The sequence below is a fragment of the Phoca vitulina genome, unplaced genomic scaffold (assembly GCF_004348235.1).
Source record: "Phoca vitulina isolate PV1807 unplaced genomic scaffold, GSC_HSeal_1.0 scaffold4, whole genome shotgun sequence".
Taxonomy (NCBI): Eukaryota; Metazoa; Chordata; class Mammalia; order Carnivora; family Phocidae; genus Phoca; species Phoca vitulina.
Window position 1 is genome coordinate 38,556,490 of NW_022589707.1, and position 15,649 is coordinate 38,572,138.

General features: G+C 41.3%; 1 protein-coding gene across 1 annotated transcript; it reads left to right on the plus strand.

The window, feature by feature from the left end:
- The first annotated feature begins 4,597 nt into the window (after positions 1 to 4,597).
- On the plus strand, positions 4,598 to 15,209 carry GGCT (gamma-glutamylcyclotransferase). The gene is made up of 4 exons (XM_032401849.1): positions 4,598 to 4,945; positions 8,997 to 9,142; positions 10,204 to 10,339; positions 12,389 to 15,209. Exons 1-4 carry the CDS (start codon positions 4,805 to 4,807, stop codon positions 12,530 to 12,532), a joined length of 567 nt encoding a protein of 188 aa, XP_032257740.1. The 5' UTR covers positions 4,598 to 4,804; the 3' UTR covers positions 12,533 to 15,209.
- Positions 15,210 to 15,649: the final 440 nt, after the last annotated feature.

The following is a 15,649-nucleotide window of genomic DNA, read 5'->3' on the forward strand; positions in this document are numbered from 1 at the left end:
GTGCTCACTCGCTCTCTCAAATAAATAAATAAAATCTTTTTAAAAAAAGAAAAAAATATGTTTCGGGTGCCTGGGTGGCTCAGTCAGTTAAGCGTCCGACTCTTGGTTTTGGACATGATTTCAGGGTCATTAGATCGAGCCCTGCATGGGGATTCACACTGAGCAGGGAGCCTGCTTACGATCCTCTCTCTCTTTCTCTCTCAGGGCGCCTGGGTGGCTCAGTCAGTTAAGCGTCTGCCTTCGACTCAGGTCATGATTCCAGGGTCCTAGGATCGAGCCCCGCATCAGGGAGCCTGCTTCTCCTTCTCCCTCTGCTTTTCTGTCTGCCAACTTGTGATCTCTCTCTCTCTCTGTCAATAAAATCTTAAAAAAAAAAGCTTCTCTCTCCCTCTCTTCCCCTCTGCCCCTCCTCCCACTTTCCATCCCTTCAATTCCATTCTGTAACTACTGCCTTAGCTCTGACTTTTAGGACCTTGCCTATTGCAAGGAGCTAGTGTCCAGCACTCAACCATCTCCCCATCCTTCTTCTTCCCAGGCCATCCTACACACAGCCACAAGAATGTTTCTAAAGGTGCAAGAGGGCCCTTTTCTGTTCAAAGGTCAAAAATGTCTCCCCTTTGACCACCACATAGTCTGAGCTTTTTAGTGCGAAGTTCAAGACCCTCCCATAAATCATGCTAGTCTCCTTACAGACTTGTCTCCCATTCCCTAATATGAACCTATTACTCCACTGAAATTGAACTACTTACTATTCCCCAAACCTCTTCCGTGCTGTCCTCATGTGATCCCCCACCCTTACCCCACCTCCAGAGAAAAGCAGAGTCGGGGAAAACAGCTAGGAAGCTGTTGAATAATTCAGGTGTGGGCTGATGCCATCAGGGAGAAGGTAGTGAGTGTGAGAACGCAGAGGACGGCTGATGGCAGCAGATCTTCCTGATTGGACACAGGGTTTGAAAGAAAGAGATGAGTCAAAGGTAACTCATTTTGGGCTTGAGGCAGCAAACACAATTCCTTCTCCATAACTGCTTATTCCTCATCCTTGCAGTTGTTGGAAGTTCATATTTATTTCATACTGCCTGTGTAACCTGGGACCACATATAATTAATGATTTCTCTATACTTTAGGTCACTAATATATATTTATTTAAAATAATACAGGCAGGGGCGCCTGGGTGGCTCAGTCATTAAGCGTCTGCCTTCTGCTCAGGTCATGATCCCAGGGTCCTGGGATCGCGCCCCGAGTTGGGCTCCCTGCTCAGCGGGAAGCCTGCTTCTCCCTCTCCCACTCCCCCTGCTTGTGTTCCCTCTCTTGCTGTCTCTCTCTGTCAAATAAATAAATAAAATCTTTTAAAAATAAAATAAAATAATACAAGCAGAACAAAATACTTTAGGAGCTAGAAGTCTTCAAGACACAATCTAAAATATTGTTGTGGGATTAAATATGCCACATTTCACATAATCTATGTGCATTTAATAGAATCTTTCATTTCATTATCAGTGTGGTTTCGAATATAAGGCTTATGAGACTATCTCATGAAAAACAACATGAGAATTTCATCTGGGTCTGGTAACAGCTGGAGCCAGGCACCTCAAAGCTCAGGGCTTGGGTTTCTCTAGCTCCGTTCTCTTGTTAGGTGGGGTCTGCTTTCTTCTCAGTCACCCTGCCTCCTCTTCCCATTCCATCTGACACCAGCTCTGAGACCACCAGGTTTTACAGTTTGAGAAATCTGGGAGTCAGTACCCAGTAATGACTCTAGAATCAGAGGGCTTGGCTGTTGAATTGTGTGCCTGTCATTGCTAGCTACAACCTGGGGCAAGTGAGTTAACCTGCTGACCTCAGTTTCTTCAACTGTAAAATGAGAATAATATTAGTACTGTCTCAATAGGGCTATTTTCAGGATTAAATGAGTTAATATATATGAGTTTAGATTGGAGCCTGGCATTTGATAAGTGCTCAGTGAATGTTAACTACTAACCAAGCTTTGATTAAATTTGGAACAAAAACCCTTGCTATCTACTAACTTAGCCAACAGGGGTCAGTACACAGCAATCCACATGGGGAAGCTAAATAAAATGCTTAATGGGCGTAAAAAAAGATTTTCAGTGTTTGAGGAAACATAAGTGCTTCAGAAAATTTTTGTAAAATGGTGTTAAGAAAAATCAGTAACCATAAAATTAAGCAATTAGTGAGAAAGATAGGAAGAGAAAAAAAGGCAAAGTAATTAAATAATAAATACATTTAGAATGTCTAAAAACAATTTAAAATGCAGAAGGACGTTTTAAGTGGGAATGCTCCAAAGCAGAGGCCTTGAGAATTCATGATGCAGTAGAGTACTATCTTGCCAACAAGAGCAACTTGCTCACTGAAGTAACCAAGTACGTATTTCAAGTTCTACCTTGATGTTTGGGGGATGGGAGAGGGTATGAACCATCCTATTTTCCGATTACATGACAACAGTGTTATTGCTTATTGAGTGTTCACTGTATGCCAAGTGCTTTACACACATCACCATATTTCTTTGACTTTTTAACATGAAAATGTTGAAATATATAGGATAGAATAATAAAGTGAACACCCATATACACATCAATCGAGCACTGAACACTTTCCATATTTTAATTTTTCTAAATTATTTTAAAATAAATATAGATATCAAAAATTTTACCCCAAAATATGTTAATATGTATATCTAAAAATAGAGACATTTTTCTACATCGGCACAATACTATTATCATACCTAATAAAAAAGCAGTTATTTAATATCATCTCATGCCCTAGTTCGTATTCAGATTTAATTGTCCCCAAAATATCTTTTATATCTGGTTTATTGAACCAGAAACAAGGACAAGCCATTGCATGTAGTTATTATGTCTCTTAGGTTTCTTTTAATCTAGAACAGCCTGCCCTCTGTCCTGCTTTTTTGTTTGTTTGTTTTGTAATTACACTGACTTAAGAGACAGCCATTTGTTCTGCAGGATGTTCAGAATTTTTCTAATTGTTTCCTCTTGGTGTCATTTTATTCTTCTATCCTTGTAGTTCCTGCTTGAGCGTGATTATATAGAAGTGAAAGAGTTTGGGAAACAATCCTTCACAGACAAAACTGAGGCATCATATTGTATCACATCAGGAGGCACATCATGTCCGATTGGTCCACTTTTAGTGATTATAAGATTGATCTAGGTTAAGATGGGAGGGACCAGATTCCTTCATTGTCATTATGTTTTTCTTCTGACTACAGCTAGCAATCCCTGGGGGATAATTTGGCCCTAGGTGAATATTCTGTTCCCTGTCACCCTTTCACCACATGGTTTCATTGATGATCCTGGCATGAATCAGTTATTTCATTAGGGGCTACAAGATGGTGATTTTCTAATTCTATCATTCATCTTACATTATTTAGCTGGAAAACTTTTGTAAAGAGAACTGTTTCCTCATCAACTGGGAATATTTGGTTACCCTGAAATACAGCTGCAAGTAGGCGGGCAGGATAAATGTTTAATTTATTTTCTTAAATTACCACTTTTCAGAGTAAACAGTTGCTGTAACAGTCACCATGGCAAACGAGGCTTTTAAAAATTGTTTTTTATATTTGGTTTATTCTTTTGGTGGGACTTCTTTGACATTTTCAATCAATTGCAGTCATTATTTTTGGTGCTCAAATTGTTCTAATTTTGGCCAGTGGGCATTCCTTCAAGCTGGCTCCCATATCCTTTTGAAAGGACCTCGTTTTTTTTCTTGGATACCTCCAGATTTCACTGTCACAAGATGTCCCAAGCGCTCCTATTCATTCCCAGCTTTTGACCTGGCATAAATCATTTCTCCAAGGAGCCCTGGGACCTTTTAGTGGAGAGTGGTATTTAGAGATCAAAATCTGGGTGCCAAGGATAACCACTGCCCTGAGTTCAAATTAATATTTTCATTTCAAAGTTAACATAAGGTTTTATTTCTTGTTTTTATACTTTCATATCTTATTTTACACTGGAGTTTTTGCGCCTAATAACATTAACAAAATTATTCTTTAAATACTTAAACCAACCCTATGAGATAGGGGATTATAAGTTCTATAACTGTGATCATAATTCATGTTAAAATCGCTATTTTACAAGGAGGAAACCGATATGAGAGGTGCCCAGGCTTACGTGGCCAGTAAATGGCAGCGTTGGGATTTGAACCCGGCACGCTACTTCCATCCGGGAAGGGAGTCCCAGACATTCAGAGGGTCTTCTCCACGTTAAGTTATCAGGGCTGGGGATGCGAGAACCAGCACGAGGGGGAAATTGACCCGTCGTGACCGACTGCTTCAAACCGGGAGGGCAGGGCGGGGGACGAGCTCCCTAAAGAGCACGAAACACCTGGAACCACACAGGCACCACCTTAAGGTGAGAAAACCTGGTTAGGAACCACGCGGCGCAACCCCCAAACCGAACCCACCGGACCTGACCCGTCTCCGCGTAGCGCCCGCCCACCCACCAATCGTACGGAGCCTTGAGCATCGGGGCGGGACAACAGAGGAGTATGTCCAATGAGGAATCGGTTCGCGGTCGCCTCAGAGCTGAGCATTTCAGGGTCCTAACTGGAGAGCGAAGAGGAGGTGGCGGGCTTGGCCAATCATAGGGGGAGACTCAACATTTGGGCGCGCAGCCAGTCAGAAGAGCGGTCGCATCCGATTCGCCCGGCCCACGCTTCCCGCCTTTCCGCTAACTCCAGAGGCCCCGGCTCGTTAGCCCCCGGAGTTGGGACGCCCGCAGTCCTCTTCTCACAGTCGTATCGCCGACCCCGGGGCCGCGCGGGTGTCTGGTGGAACATGGCGAATTCGGGCTGTGAGGACGTCCGGGGCCAGGAGGGGGAGAGTTTTCTGTACTTCGCCTACGGTAGCAATCTGCTGACCGAGCGGATCCACCTCCGAAACCCGTCGGCCGCGTTCTGCTGCGTGGCCCGCCTGCAGGTCAGTGCTGCCGGCGCGCGGCCCCTGCAGTGCCGTGCCCACCCTGCGGACGAGAGGGCAGGATTTCGAGAAGTCGCTTTCTCGGGGCCGGGAATGCAGCTCTTGCTGATAAGAGCACGTCGGGGCTGTCTTCACCGTCTGGCTTCTGCCCTCCTGGGCGAGCCCGCCTTGCCCCCACAGCGCTGTGCCCGCCTGGCAGCTGTGCGCCCCCGGGCCGCCCTGAGCCCCCCTGCTGACTTTCCCCGGGAGGCTCCTTCTGCCCAGACCCGGCCGCCTCTGTCTTGCCCACCGACTTAGGGGAGCGCTCACAGCACCCATTCGCTCCGTGCCTCCCAGACGCCTTCTCTGTCCCAAGTCAGGGAACGCGTGGCTTTCTCTTCCCTACCACACACCTTCGCTGCAGGGCTTGTCAGCTGGTATTGTAAAACTCCGTTCACCTGTCTTCCGCTCCCGATGGGAGAGGTCCTGAAAGCTGGCACCGTGTCGTAGTCATAGTAAGGGCCGTGCTCAGTTCAGTCAGGTGGCTGGGTGAACCATAACACACCTTGGTAAAAGTCATTGCTCTTCAGGGGCGCCTGGCTGGCTCAGTCGGAGGAGCATGTGACTCTTGGTCTCAGGGTCTGAGTTCGAGCCCCACGTTGGGCGTAGAGATTACTTAAATAAATAAAAACTTAAAAATAATTGCTCTTCAGTACAATCCGTTCATTCCTTTGGTAGATTTTTTTCCCTGCAGATACAAAAGTGATAAAGTGGGCTGCCTTGAGGGCCGGTCCATGTCTATAGGAGGGACACACCAAAAAATTATGTACGAAACCTTTTGACATTGTCGAATTAGACAAACATGGTCTCTGCTGTCCTTGTCAGGGTTCTTAGTTGCAAGCAACAGAAAGTGGCTGATTTAAGCAGAAAAAGAATGTGTTGAAAGGCTGTTGGAGAGCTCACAGAATGACCAGGAAGGTAGGCCCACAGAGCTGACAAAACAGGGAGGCATAGGGGCGCCTGTGTGAGTCCGTGGGTGGAGCATGGGATTCTTGATCTCGGTTGTGAGTTCAACCCCATTTTGGATGTGGAGCCTACTTTAAAAACAAAACAAAAAACAGGCAGGCATAGAGGGAGGTACAGCAACCACAACAGCCCCGGAGGCCACTGGCGCGCCTCTGCTGAACTTCGTAAACATGGACACTAAGTTGTGCATCACTGACCCTGTCTGCTTCGGACCTTGCCTGCTACTGTCACTACTGCAGTTCCTGAAACCTAGATGTGGCCACCACCTCCAGGATGTAGTTTCTGCTGTCCTTGGGCACTAGCACTAGCTTCTAATTCAAAGTCTCAGGTGGGTGTCCTGATTGGCTAACCCATGGCCACATGCCCATGCCCTGACTGCAAGCAAAGCTGCAAGAACCAACTGCTGGCATTTGAAGCCTCAAAGATGGGAGTTGGGCTCTAACACTTTCTACCCCCCAGACTCCTAAGGTAGGGAACTGCCCAAATGTGGAAAAGAAGTTCAGATGCTTATAGTTGGGACAAGTGGAAGAGCTATCAAACAAGTGATTATTCAGTTACACATATGGTGAGTTTAAAAAGGAGACATGTACCTTCCTCTCAGTTTTGCTGTGAACCTAAAACTGCTCTAAAAAAAGTGAAGTCTTTAAAAAAGAGAGAGAGAGAGACCTACAAGGTGCTATGGGAGTGTATGACTTGGAGGTCCTGACCTAAGAGCTTAGTAAAGCTTTTCCTGAAAATATGACTTTTAAGCTGAGACCTGAATGAGTGGGCAGGAGGAGACAAAGAAAAGAGAAGGAACAGCATGTACAAATGACCTCAGGAAAGAAGAAGCTGGATCATCCAGCTGCTGTGGCTGGAGTTTAGTGTGTGAGGAGGATATTGCTTGACAACTAGAGAGGTAGAAGGACCACATGTTACAGGATCACAGAGGCCAAAGAGGACTTTGGTCTTTATCTTGAGAGCAATGAAAAGATCCATTGCAGAATTTAAGCAAATGAAAGATTAGATTTACAACTTTGAAAGCTCATTCTGGTTGCTATGGAAAATGGATTGGAAGGAGAGACAACAGTTGATGTGGGGAGCCCAGTTAGAAAGCTTTTGTAGCAATCCATGCTAAAGATAATGGCACCTTGAACTCGAGTGGTAGCAGTGCTGGGTAGATGGGTTGGGGAGATATTTAGGGGATAACAATATTAGGCCTTGGTGATTGATTGTGAAGGGAGGAAGAGATAACAGGGGTGACTAAGGTTTTTGGTGCAATAGGGTGGATGATGGTGATATTTGTAAAGAGGAGAATCCGTTTTGGAGGGAAAGTCAAGCTCAGCTTAAACATACTGAGTTTGAGATGTTTGTTATACATCCAAGTGAGCAGAAAAGTATTAGTGAGCATTTATTAAGTATTCACTGTGTGGTAGGCCCTGTTCTAAGCATTTCTGAAGTTTAGAAGAGAGATCTGGGTTGGATTAAAAGATGATTGGAATATTGGATGGTATTTGAAGTTATCGGAAGGGATAGATTGTCTTGAGCAAATTGCTGATGAACAAGAAAAGGTGCCTAAACTGAGCCCTTAGCAACTCTACCATTTAAAGACCAGGTATGGAGGAGGAGTTAGCAAAGGGAATTGAGATCAGGGAACAGTCTGAAAGTCAGGAAGGAGGCAGATCAAGACAGGGTGGTTAACTCTGTCGGAAGCAGCTGAAAAGTGGAGCAAGAGGAGGAATGAAAATTGTCCATTGGATTTAGCAGTAGACAACCAGTACCTAATGTGGTTGTGACTTTTTATCAGCTCTCCTGATGTCCTGCCAGGGCTGCTTGGCCCTAAAACATCCAGTATACCAATTGAAGATACTGGTCACTCAAACCAACCTTTTTCCTGAAATGTCTGACATTTTTAAGAAAATAAAGGTGACAGGGATAAAATATAAACCTTAAATTTAGTATCTAGTCCAACCTTTTTTTATTATTAAGGAAACTAAGCTCTGGAAAGATGGAAAGAAATTTCCTACACCAAATGGCCAAGTAAGGGTTTGTAATCTTCCCCAGGATTTTCTCCTCTGATTACCCATCTCTATAGGGAAGAAGCTAAACTAGAAATCTGGCAGGACGCCTGGGTGGCTCGGTCGGTTAAGCGTCTGCCTTCGGCTCAGGTCATGATTCCAGGGTGCTGGGATTGAGTCCCACATCGGGCTCTCTGCTTGGCGGGGAGCCTGCTTCTCCCTCTGCCTGCCGCTCCCCCTGCTTGTGTTCTCTATCTCTCTGTGTGTCAAATAAATAAATAAAATCTTTTAAAAATAAAAATAAAAATGAACTAGAAACCTGGCTCCATTACTTATTAGTTGTGAAACCTTGGGCAAGTTGCTTAATCTTTATAAGCCAGTTTTTCTTGTTGTTAAATGGCTATAATAAAGTTGTTGGCAGGACAAAAATGAGTCCACATAAAGCTCATAATGCAGTTATAGAACCTAGTAATGTCCTAGTGTTAGCTGCTCTTAATGTTTATTATAGATATAATAGTACAATTCATGAATGCTAGATTAATGTTAGGAAGTATACAAATCACCCTCAAATGCTGGCTCCTTGAGGGCAAACATGGTGATACATGCTAGTAGGATACTCTCTATATACATAAAAGTAGGTTATAACCCCTATGTAGCTACCCAGCTTCAACAATTATGTATACAATGGTTGCCTCTAAGTTAAAATCTACGTGTATGTAGGTAGACTGGGAAGTAATTTTTAAAAATGAAAATAGTTACATTAAGGCATTGGGATTATGGGGTTTTTTTTTAACCAGTTTATGGCAAAATATATATACATATGTATATTCAGTATACATTTCATTTTTAAAGAAAAATATGAAAAAATATAGTCCTTGAGATCCGGGTCCTTGTTTATCTTTGTATTTTTTACAGCTTCTTATGCAGAGAAAGAACTCAAAGTTTATGTTTTAATTGCATGGAGTTCAAGGTAAATTTTTTTTTTATATTGAAGAGGGAAATTTTGGTTCAAGTGGATATTGATCATATCATTTTGGCTTCCTTTGTAGGATTATAAGCTTGACTTTGGCAATTCCCAAGGCAAAACAAGTGAAACTTGGCATGGAGGTATAGCCACCATTTTTCAAAGTCCTGGCGATGAAGTTTGGGGAGTAGTATGGAAAATGAACAAAAGCAATTTGAGTTCTCTGGATAAGTAGGTGGCTTCTAATTATAAGTTAAATAATAACTAATTCAGAAAGTGGATCATATGCAAAGATGTGTATATATATATGTTGGTTTTTCAAAACCATATACTACATTCTTTACACTGTAGAGTTAACATAAAAAGTATAATGTGCATATCCTAAAAAGCCTAGGGGTGCCTGACTGGCTCAGTCTGTAGAGCATGCAACTCTTGATCTCAGGGTTGTGAGTTCAAGCCCCACATTGGGCATAGAGCCTACGTTAAAAAAAAAAAAAAAAAAAGCCTAGAAGGGTCACTTATTCCAGTTGAGATTTGGGGGATATTTATAATCTCTTCTGTAAAAAAATGGAAGTCTTTATTTTTGTTCTGTTTATCTTTTATTAAAAAAAATCTCTTTGTAGTTTCATATTGTGAAAAGGTATGAAGATGTTTGTAATTGTTGCATCTTTTTATTGGTTTCAAAAGCAGTTCAGTTTTTACTAGAGTCAGTTTTTAAAAAATAATTCTTTAAGGTGGCAGTTGAATCAGTAAAAAAGTAATAATTTGTAAAAACTTTGACAACATACTAGAAATGTTTTGATACTGTTTATAACTAGAACTCTCCGGTTGTGTGGCAGAGCATGTATACAAAGAAAGTTGGCAGAAAAGAGTAGGACTTGAAAAGGATGCATTATCTGATATGCATGATACTTTATGTCACTGGTGAATAAGAGTGAGCCATTCTCTCTACTTTTCTCTGGGTGGATATTCTCTTGTTGTCAGAACACAGTCATTTTTTGTAGCCTAGAGAGCAGTGTTGAGGGGTATAAAGATTGAAATAACTATACTCAAGCATGGGTTTATATAGGATAAATATAGAGATCTGTTAGAAGTATACTAAGTAATGCTAAATCTGAGGCTTTCCAATTGAAATGCTAGGTTTACTTTTGATGTGGTAGTATTTATAATATGTTCTACCATATCCCAAAATACAAAGGGAGCAAGTACATCCATATATAGTTAAATTTTTAATCCAGTAAACTAACTTGGCTAAATCATATATGGTTAAAATTTGGCTGTTCTGGTTTCAGGCAAGAAGGGGTTAAAAGTGGAACATATGTCCCAATAGAAGTTAATGTTTATACTCAAGAAGGAAAAGAAATAACCTGTCGAAGTTATCAGATGAAAAATTATGAGAGTGCTCCGCCATCCCCCCAGTATAAAAAGGTAAGCTACTTACAAAGACTGTTGGCAATTCCTTTTTAATTTTCACTGAGCTAAACTAAAAAATATCTTGTTTTAAAAAGGCTATGTGTGCATTAAATTCTACACGAACACTTTTTTTTTGCCTGCCCTACCCCTATGAACACTTCATTTTAATAAGAATGTTTTTAATACAAAAATGATAGTTATTTACCTAACATGCAAATTGAAAAATATTCAGATTTATTTGTAAAAATAGAACTATGTTCCTAAAACAGATTTATTAAAAAAGACTGTGGAAATCTATATGAGCCATAATTCTAGATACGTGTTTTCTTTCCTAAAGTAGAAAATAACACATATGCATGTATTTTTAGTGGATTTATTCTATGCATAGGCTTTTGTAATCATTTTTTCTCCACAAAACAATATTTCATAACACCAAGATTCATTTTTATGGGGAAAAAACACATTTCCTATTGCTGAAATGTTTTCCATCCCTAGATGGAGGGAAAAAAGTCACACTCTTTCTTTTTTTTTTTTTAAGATTTTATTTGACAGAGAGAGCGAGACAGCGAGAGAGGGAACACAAGCAGGGGGAGTGGGAGAGGGAGAAGCAGGCTTCCCGCTGAGCAGGGAACCCGATGTGGGGCTCGATCCCAGGACCCTGGGATCATGACCTGAGCCAAAGGCAGACGCTTAACAACTGAGCCACCCAGGCGCCCCAAGTCACACTCTTTCAAAATCAGAGAAACTACTCCCACAAGCATAGGAAAAGAATGTGGGATAGAAACCCCAACATCCCTTTTTAGAAACCCAAACTTAGGTACTATTGGAAGGCCCAATCAGGACATAGCACGTGGAGTGGATGACCCAGTTCCTGGGCCTAATCTGGAATTTTCTAGTATGGAACCTAGAGGAATTAGCCTGGTATGGATCTGGGAAGTACCACTGAACATAGTTACCATCTGTTAGCTCATTTCATATCAGAGGTAGAGTAGACTCCCAGATTAAACTAAAACTGCTCCCTATAAACTTTACTTTTTTTTTAAAGAATGGTGTTTTTTCTTAATAGATCATGCCAGTTCTATACAATAAGTTTTTGTCTTAATATAAAAATATTTTAAATTAGAATGACTAGAATCAAAAACACAAGAAATAAAAAATGTTAGCAAGGATGTGGAGAAAAAGGAACCCTGATGCGATGCTGGTGGGAATGCAAGCTGGTCCAGCCACTGTGGAAAACTGTATGGAGGATCCTCAAAAAATTAAAGATAGAATTACCATATGACCCAGTAATTCCACTACTGGCTATGTACCCAAAGAAAATGAAAACATTCATTTGAAAAGATATATGCACCCCTATTTTACTGTAGCATTATTTACAATAGTCAAGATATGGAAGCAACCCAAGTGTCCATCCATAGTTATGGCTAAATAAGACATGGCGTGTGTGTGTGTGTATATATACACATACATACAATGGAATATTATTCAGCCATAAAAAAGAATGAGATCTTGCTATTTATGGCAACACGGATGGACCTAGAAGGTATCATGGTAAGTGAAATAAGTTAGACAGAAAGACAAATACCATATGATTTCATTCATACGTGGAATCTATGAACAAACAAATGAACAGACAAAAAAACACCCAGACTCTTTATCTACAGAGAACAAACTGGTGGCTGCCAGAGGGGAGGTGGGTGGGGGATGGGTGAAATAGGTGAAGGGGATTAGGAGCACACTTACCATGATGAGCAATGAGTAATATAAAGAATTGTTAAATCATTATATTGTACACCTGAAACTAATATAACACTGTATATTAATTATACTTTAGTGTTTAAAAATATTTTAAACCATATTATTGAGTGAAATTGATCCTCCATGAGAATGTATCATGTGGCCTTGAAAACTCCCTGCACATTCATGCTCACTATAAGAGGAATGATTCTATTTTGTTCCATAACTGTTTATTCTAGAGTTATCTAGAAGTTATCATAAAGCTGTGGTATATTAAATTGTGTTCCTAATTAAAAGGTGCTTTTGGTTTCTTTTAACCATTTCTAGGTCATTTGCCTAGGTGCAAAAGAAAATGGTTTGCCACTGGAGTATCAAAAGAAGTTAAATGCAGTAGAACCAAATGACTACCAAGGAGAAGTCTCAGAAGAAATTGAAGACATTATCAAAAAGGGAGAAACAAAAGTTCATTAGAACATAATAGATATTTTAGATAGAAATCGAAATTATAATAGAAAATACAGATATTTTCTGTATGTGCTAATATATTTTTAACATTTGGAAAAGAGATCTGAGGTATCTGTATGTTTAATATATTTTCAACAGTGCTCTGAAGGGATATCTTACTTAGGTAATTCCTTGTTTTCAGACTCGAAAAAGAAACTAGGTTAGAAATTAGATAATTGAGGGGCGCCTGGGTGGCTCAGTCAGTTAAGCGTCTGCCTTCGGCTCAGGTCATGATCCCAGGGTCCTGGGATGGAGCCCTGCATCAGGCTCTCTGCTCAGCGGGGATCCTGCTTCTCCCTCTGCCTGCCGCTCCACCTGCTTGTGCTCTCTCTCTCTCTGTGTCAAATAAATAAATAAAACCTTTAAAAAAAAATTAGATCATTGAAAAGGAGGCCATGATGCACTGGAATGCATGACAAATGGATGTGGGTACTCCTTCCATGAACACTTACTTTCTGGAGTTGAGTGTATTCTTGCTCTGTGACAGAGGAGAGATTTGCAACTTAACGATCATGCTGGTGAATCACTCTGCTCTGGGATTTTTTTTAATCAGCTTAATAAGAGCAAGCAAACTGCAGAGACAGTTGATAATTTTATTTTTAATTTAAAAATGGCATACTGTTCTTAGAGAAATAAATGTATTTGTGGTTTAACCTGTCTTCCCTCCTGAAGTACTATTTCACTTTGTTAGAGACTCATATCCTCACCCATACTGGGTCTGATGTTGGCTGTACACAGTCCATACTAGAGGATTATTGCACAGACTCTGGAACCGGACAGCCTAGGATCAGTTGTCAGTTCTACCACATTCTAGCTGGGAGACTTTGGGTTATCTGACTCTTTGCCTCAGTTTGCTCATCTATAGAGTGAGGGCAGTTGAAACACCTATGTCCTAGGATTATTTTGAGGAGTAAGTATATGTAATAAGCTTAGAACCGAGCCTGGCACATAAGTATTAGAAATCACTAATGTTCTTATTGAAGAATTAAGTTTATACAGAGCCATCCTTGGAACAGGATTTTAAAGTAGAAGAGTTAAGATTATGAGGGGAAAACGTTTTTTGAAAGCTCCAGTTTGACTCTTGGCTTCTTAAATTTATTTACTGAACAAATGGAAGAGAGAAGAGTCATGAATAAAACAGCACTGGTTATCAAAAAACCAGGTCTCTGGAATGCAGTGAGCTAGACTTTTGAAACAGGTTATTGGAATGAAATGAGCTAGCTGCAGGAACATAAAGATTTGGTTCTCTTGGGAAAAATAACCAAAGAACTTTTCAGCTACAGCTGATGAAGTGGGACTGAACCATAGACTTCAGGTTAGATCATGTTTTATAGCTGTTACACCTCTAATATTCTAGTTTCCTCCAGTTTGTAACTCCTCCCAAGAAGACCAAGTTTGTCAGTACCTAGAACTCAGTTATGGTAATATAGTGAGCAAGGCTGAGCTTGGATGTAAAAATAGAATATTATTCTCATAATCTGTCTCACCCACCTAAAATGACAAATTTCATTAAGGAATTTAAAACACTAACAATAAAACCTTCATGTCTGGCCTGTTAACGAAAATCTGGTAATCATGAGGAATACTGTTTCTCCAGTCGTTCTCAAGGTAGTAATACCAAATATCATATGTAAGGAATTTGCATTTCTACTAGTGATTTTGGCCCTCTAACCACAATACAACCAAATAGATAAACTATAACAAACAGTTTTATGAAGAGCATTTCTGAGCTTGCAAGAAAATAAGGGAAGTCTTCAAGATATACCAATCCCTGTCCCACAAAAAGAAAAAGACACTTTTCCAGCACTGGTAAACAAATGACGCTGACATCTTTGGGTACAAATGTCAATAATAGCCCTGGAATTTGACTGCTAACCCTTGAGCAATCCCGCTGCAAGACAGGAAAACAACTTGAAAATTCTGTATGAAACTGGGACCCTTGAAGAGAACTAAAATGGTCTCTAGTAAGCCTCGTAGCTTCCAGCGGAGATGCAAATCCTCTCTGGAGAAAGCAATTCTAATTTAGGTCCTCAGAATGTCCACCTGAAAATTTAAAAGATAATAAGGAAAATGATGCATCATAAATGAGAACAGGAAAAACACCTAGATCCCCACGGTTTTGAGATACTGAAATGATCAATAACAGTATAAAATAAGCATATATGGAGACTGACTTCTGGAAAGATGGAGTAGACATACTCTTCCTTATTCCTTCTGTTAAGTACAACTAAAATCCCTGAACATTATATATAAAACGACTCTGAGAGGGAGAGAGGAACCAGACTAGACAGAGACAAGACACAACATGGTACTGAATTCCCTGGGTTTTCTCTTGCCTCCTACATCTCAGACTTGTACCTGAGGAAGCCAGCAATCTGAAAGCACCAATGAGCACAGACAAGCAAAACAAGGAAAACCTACTCTGTAGTAAAAGGACTAGGAAATGGACAATCTAGCAAGACAAAACTTTCAGAGAATAAGTGTTCTCCAGCCAAACAGCACAAAGAAAAATTATGGACCTCCCCCACACCTCTATACCCATGCCAGGAAAGGTCAAGAGGGGAGCCTAGACTTCCACCCTCACCAGGCTGTAGCAGGGCACCCTAACACTGTCCCCTACCACAACTACCGGTGCAGTGTCAGAAAAGGCTGAGTAGGGTGCCACCCAACAGTAATAGGCCCTGTCTCTCCCCCACTCCCCATAGAGTGGAGACCATGGGGGAACCTGGACTTAAACTGCCCATCGGGCATTACCAAGGTGCCTCCCTCTCTGCTGGGGTGGTGTCAGAGTCCAAGTGGTAGGTCAGGACTTTTATCACCACCCAGTGGTAAAAATGCCACCCTTCCCTGCTATATCAGTGAACACCATATAGTGGGCAGTGATAAGGCTTTCCCACTCCTCCTAGGAGCTGGGGAATTACCAGTGGAGGCTCATTGGGGGCTTGGAACTTCCACCTCCACTCAAGTTCCTTGGGGGACAAGAGTAGCTGAGTGGGAACATGAACTTCTACCTCCATTTAGCAATATCAAGGCAATGACCCTTGCTGCCTTCTGCTGGAGTGGTTTCAGGTGAAGCTAGTTAAA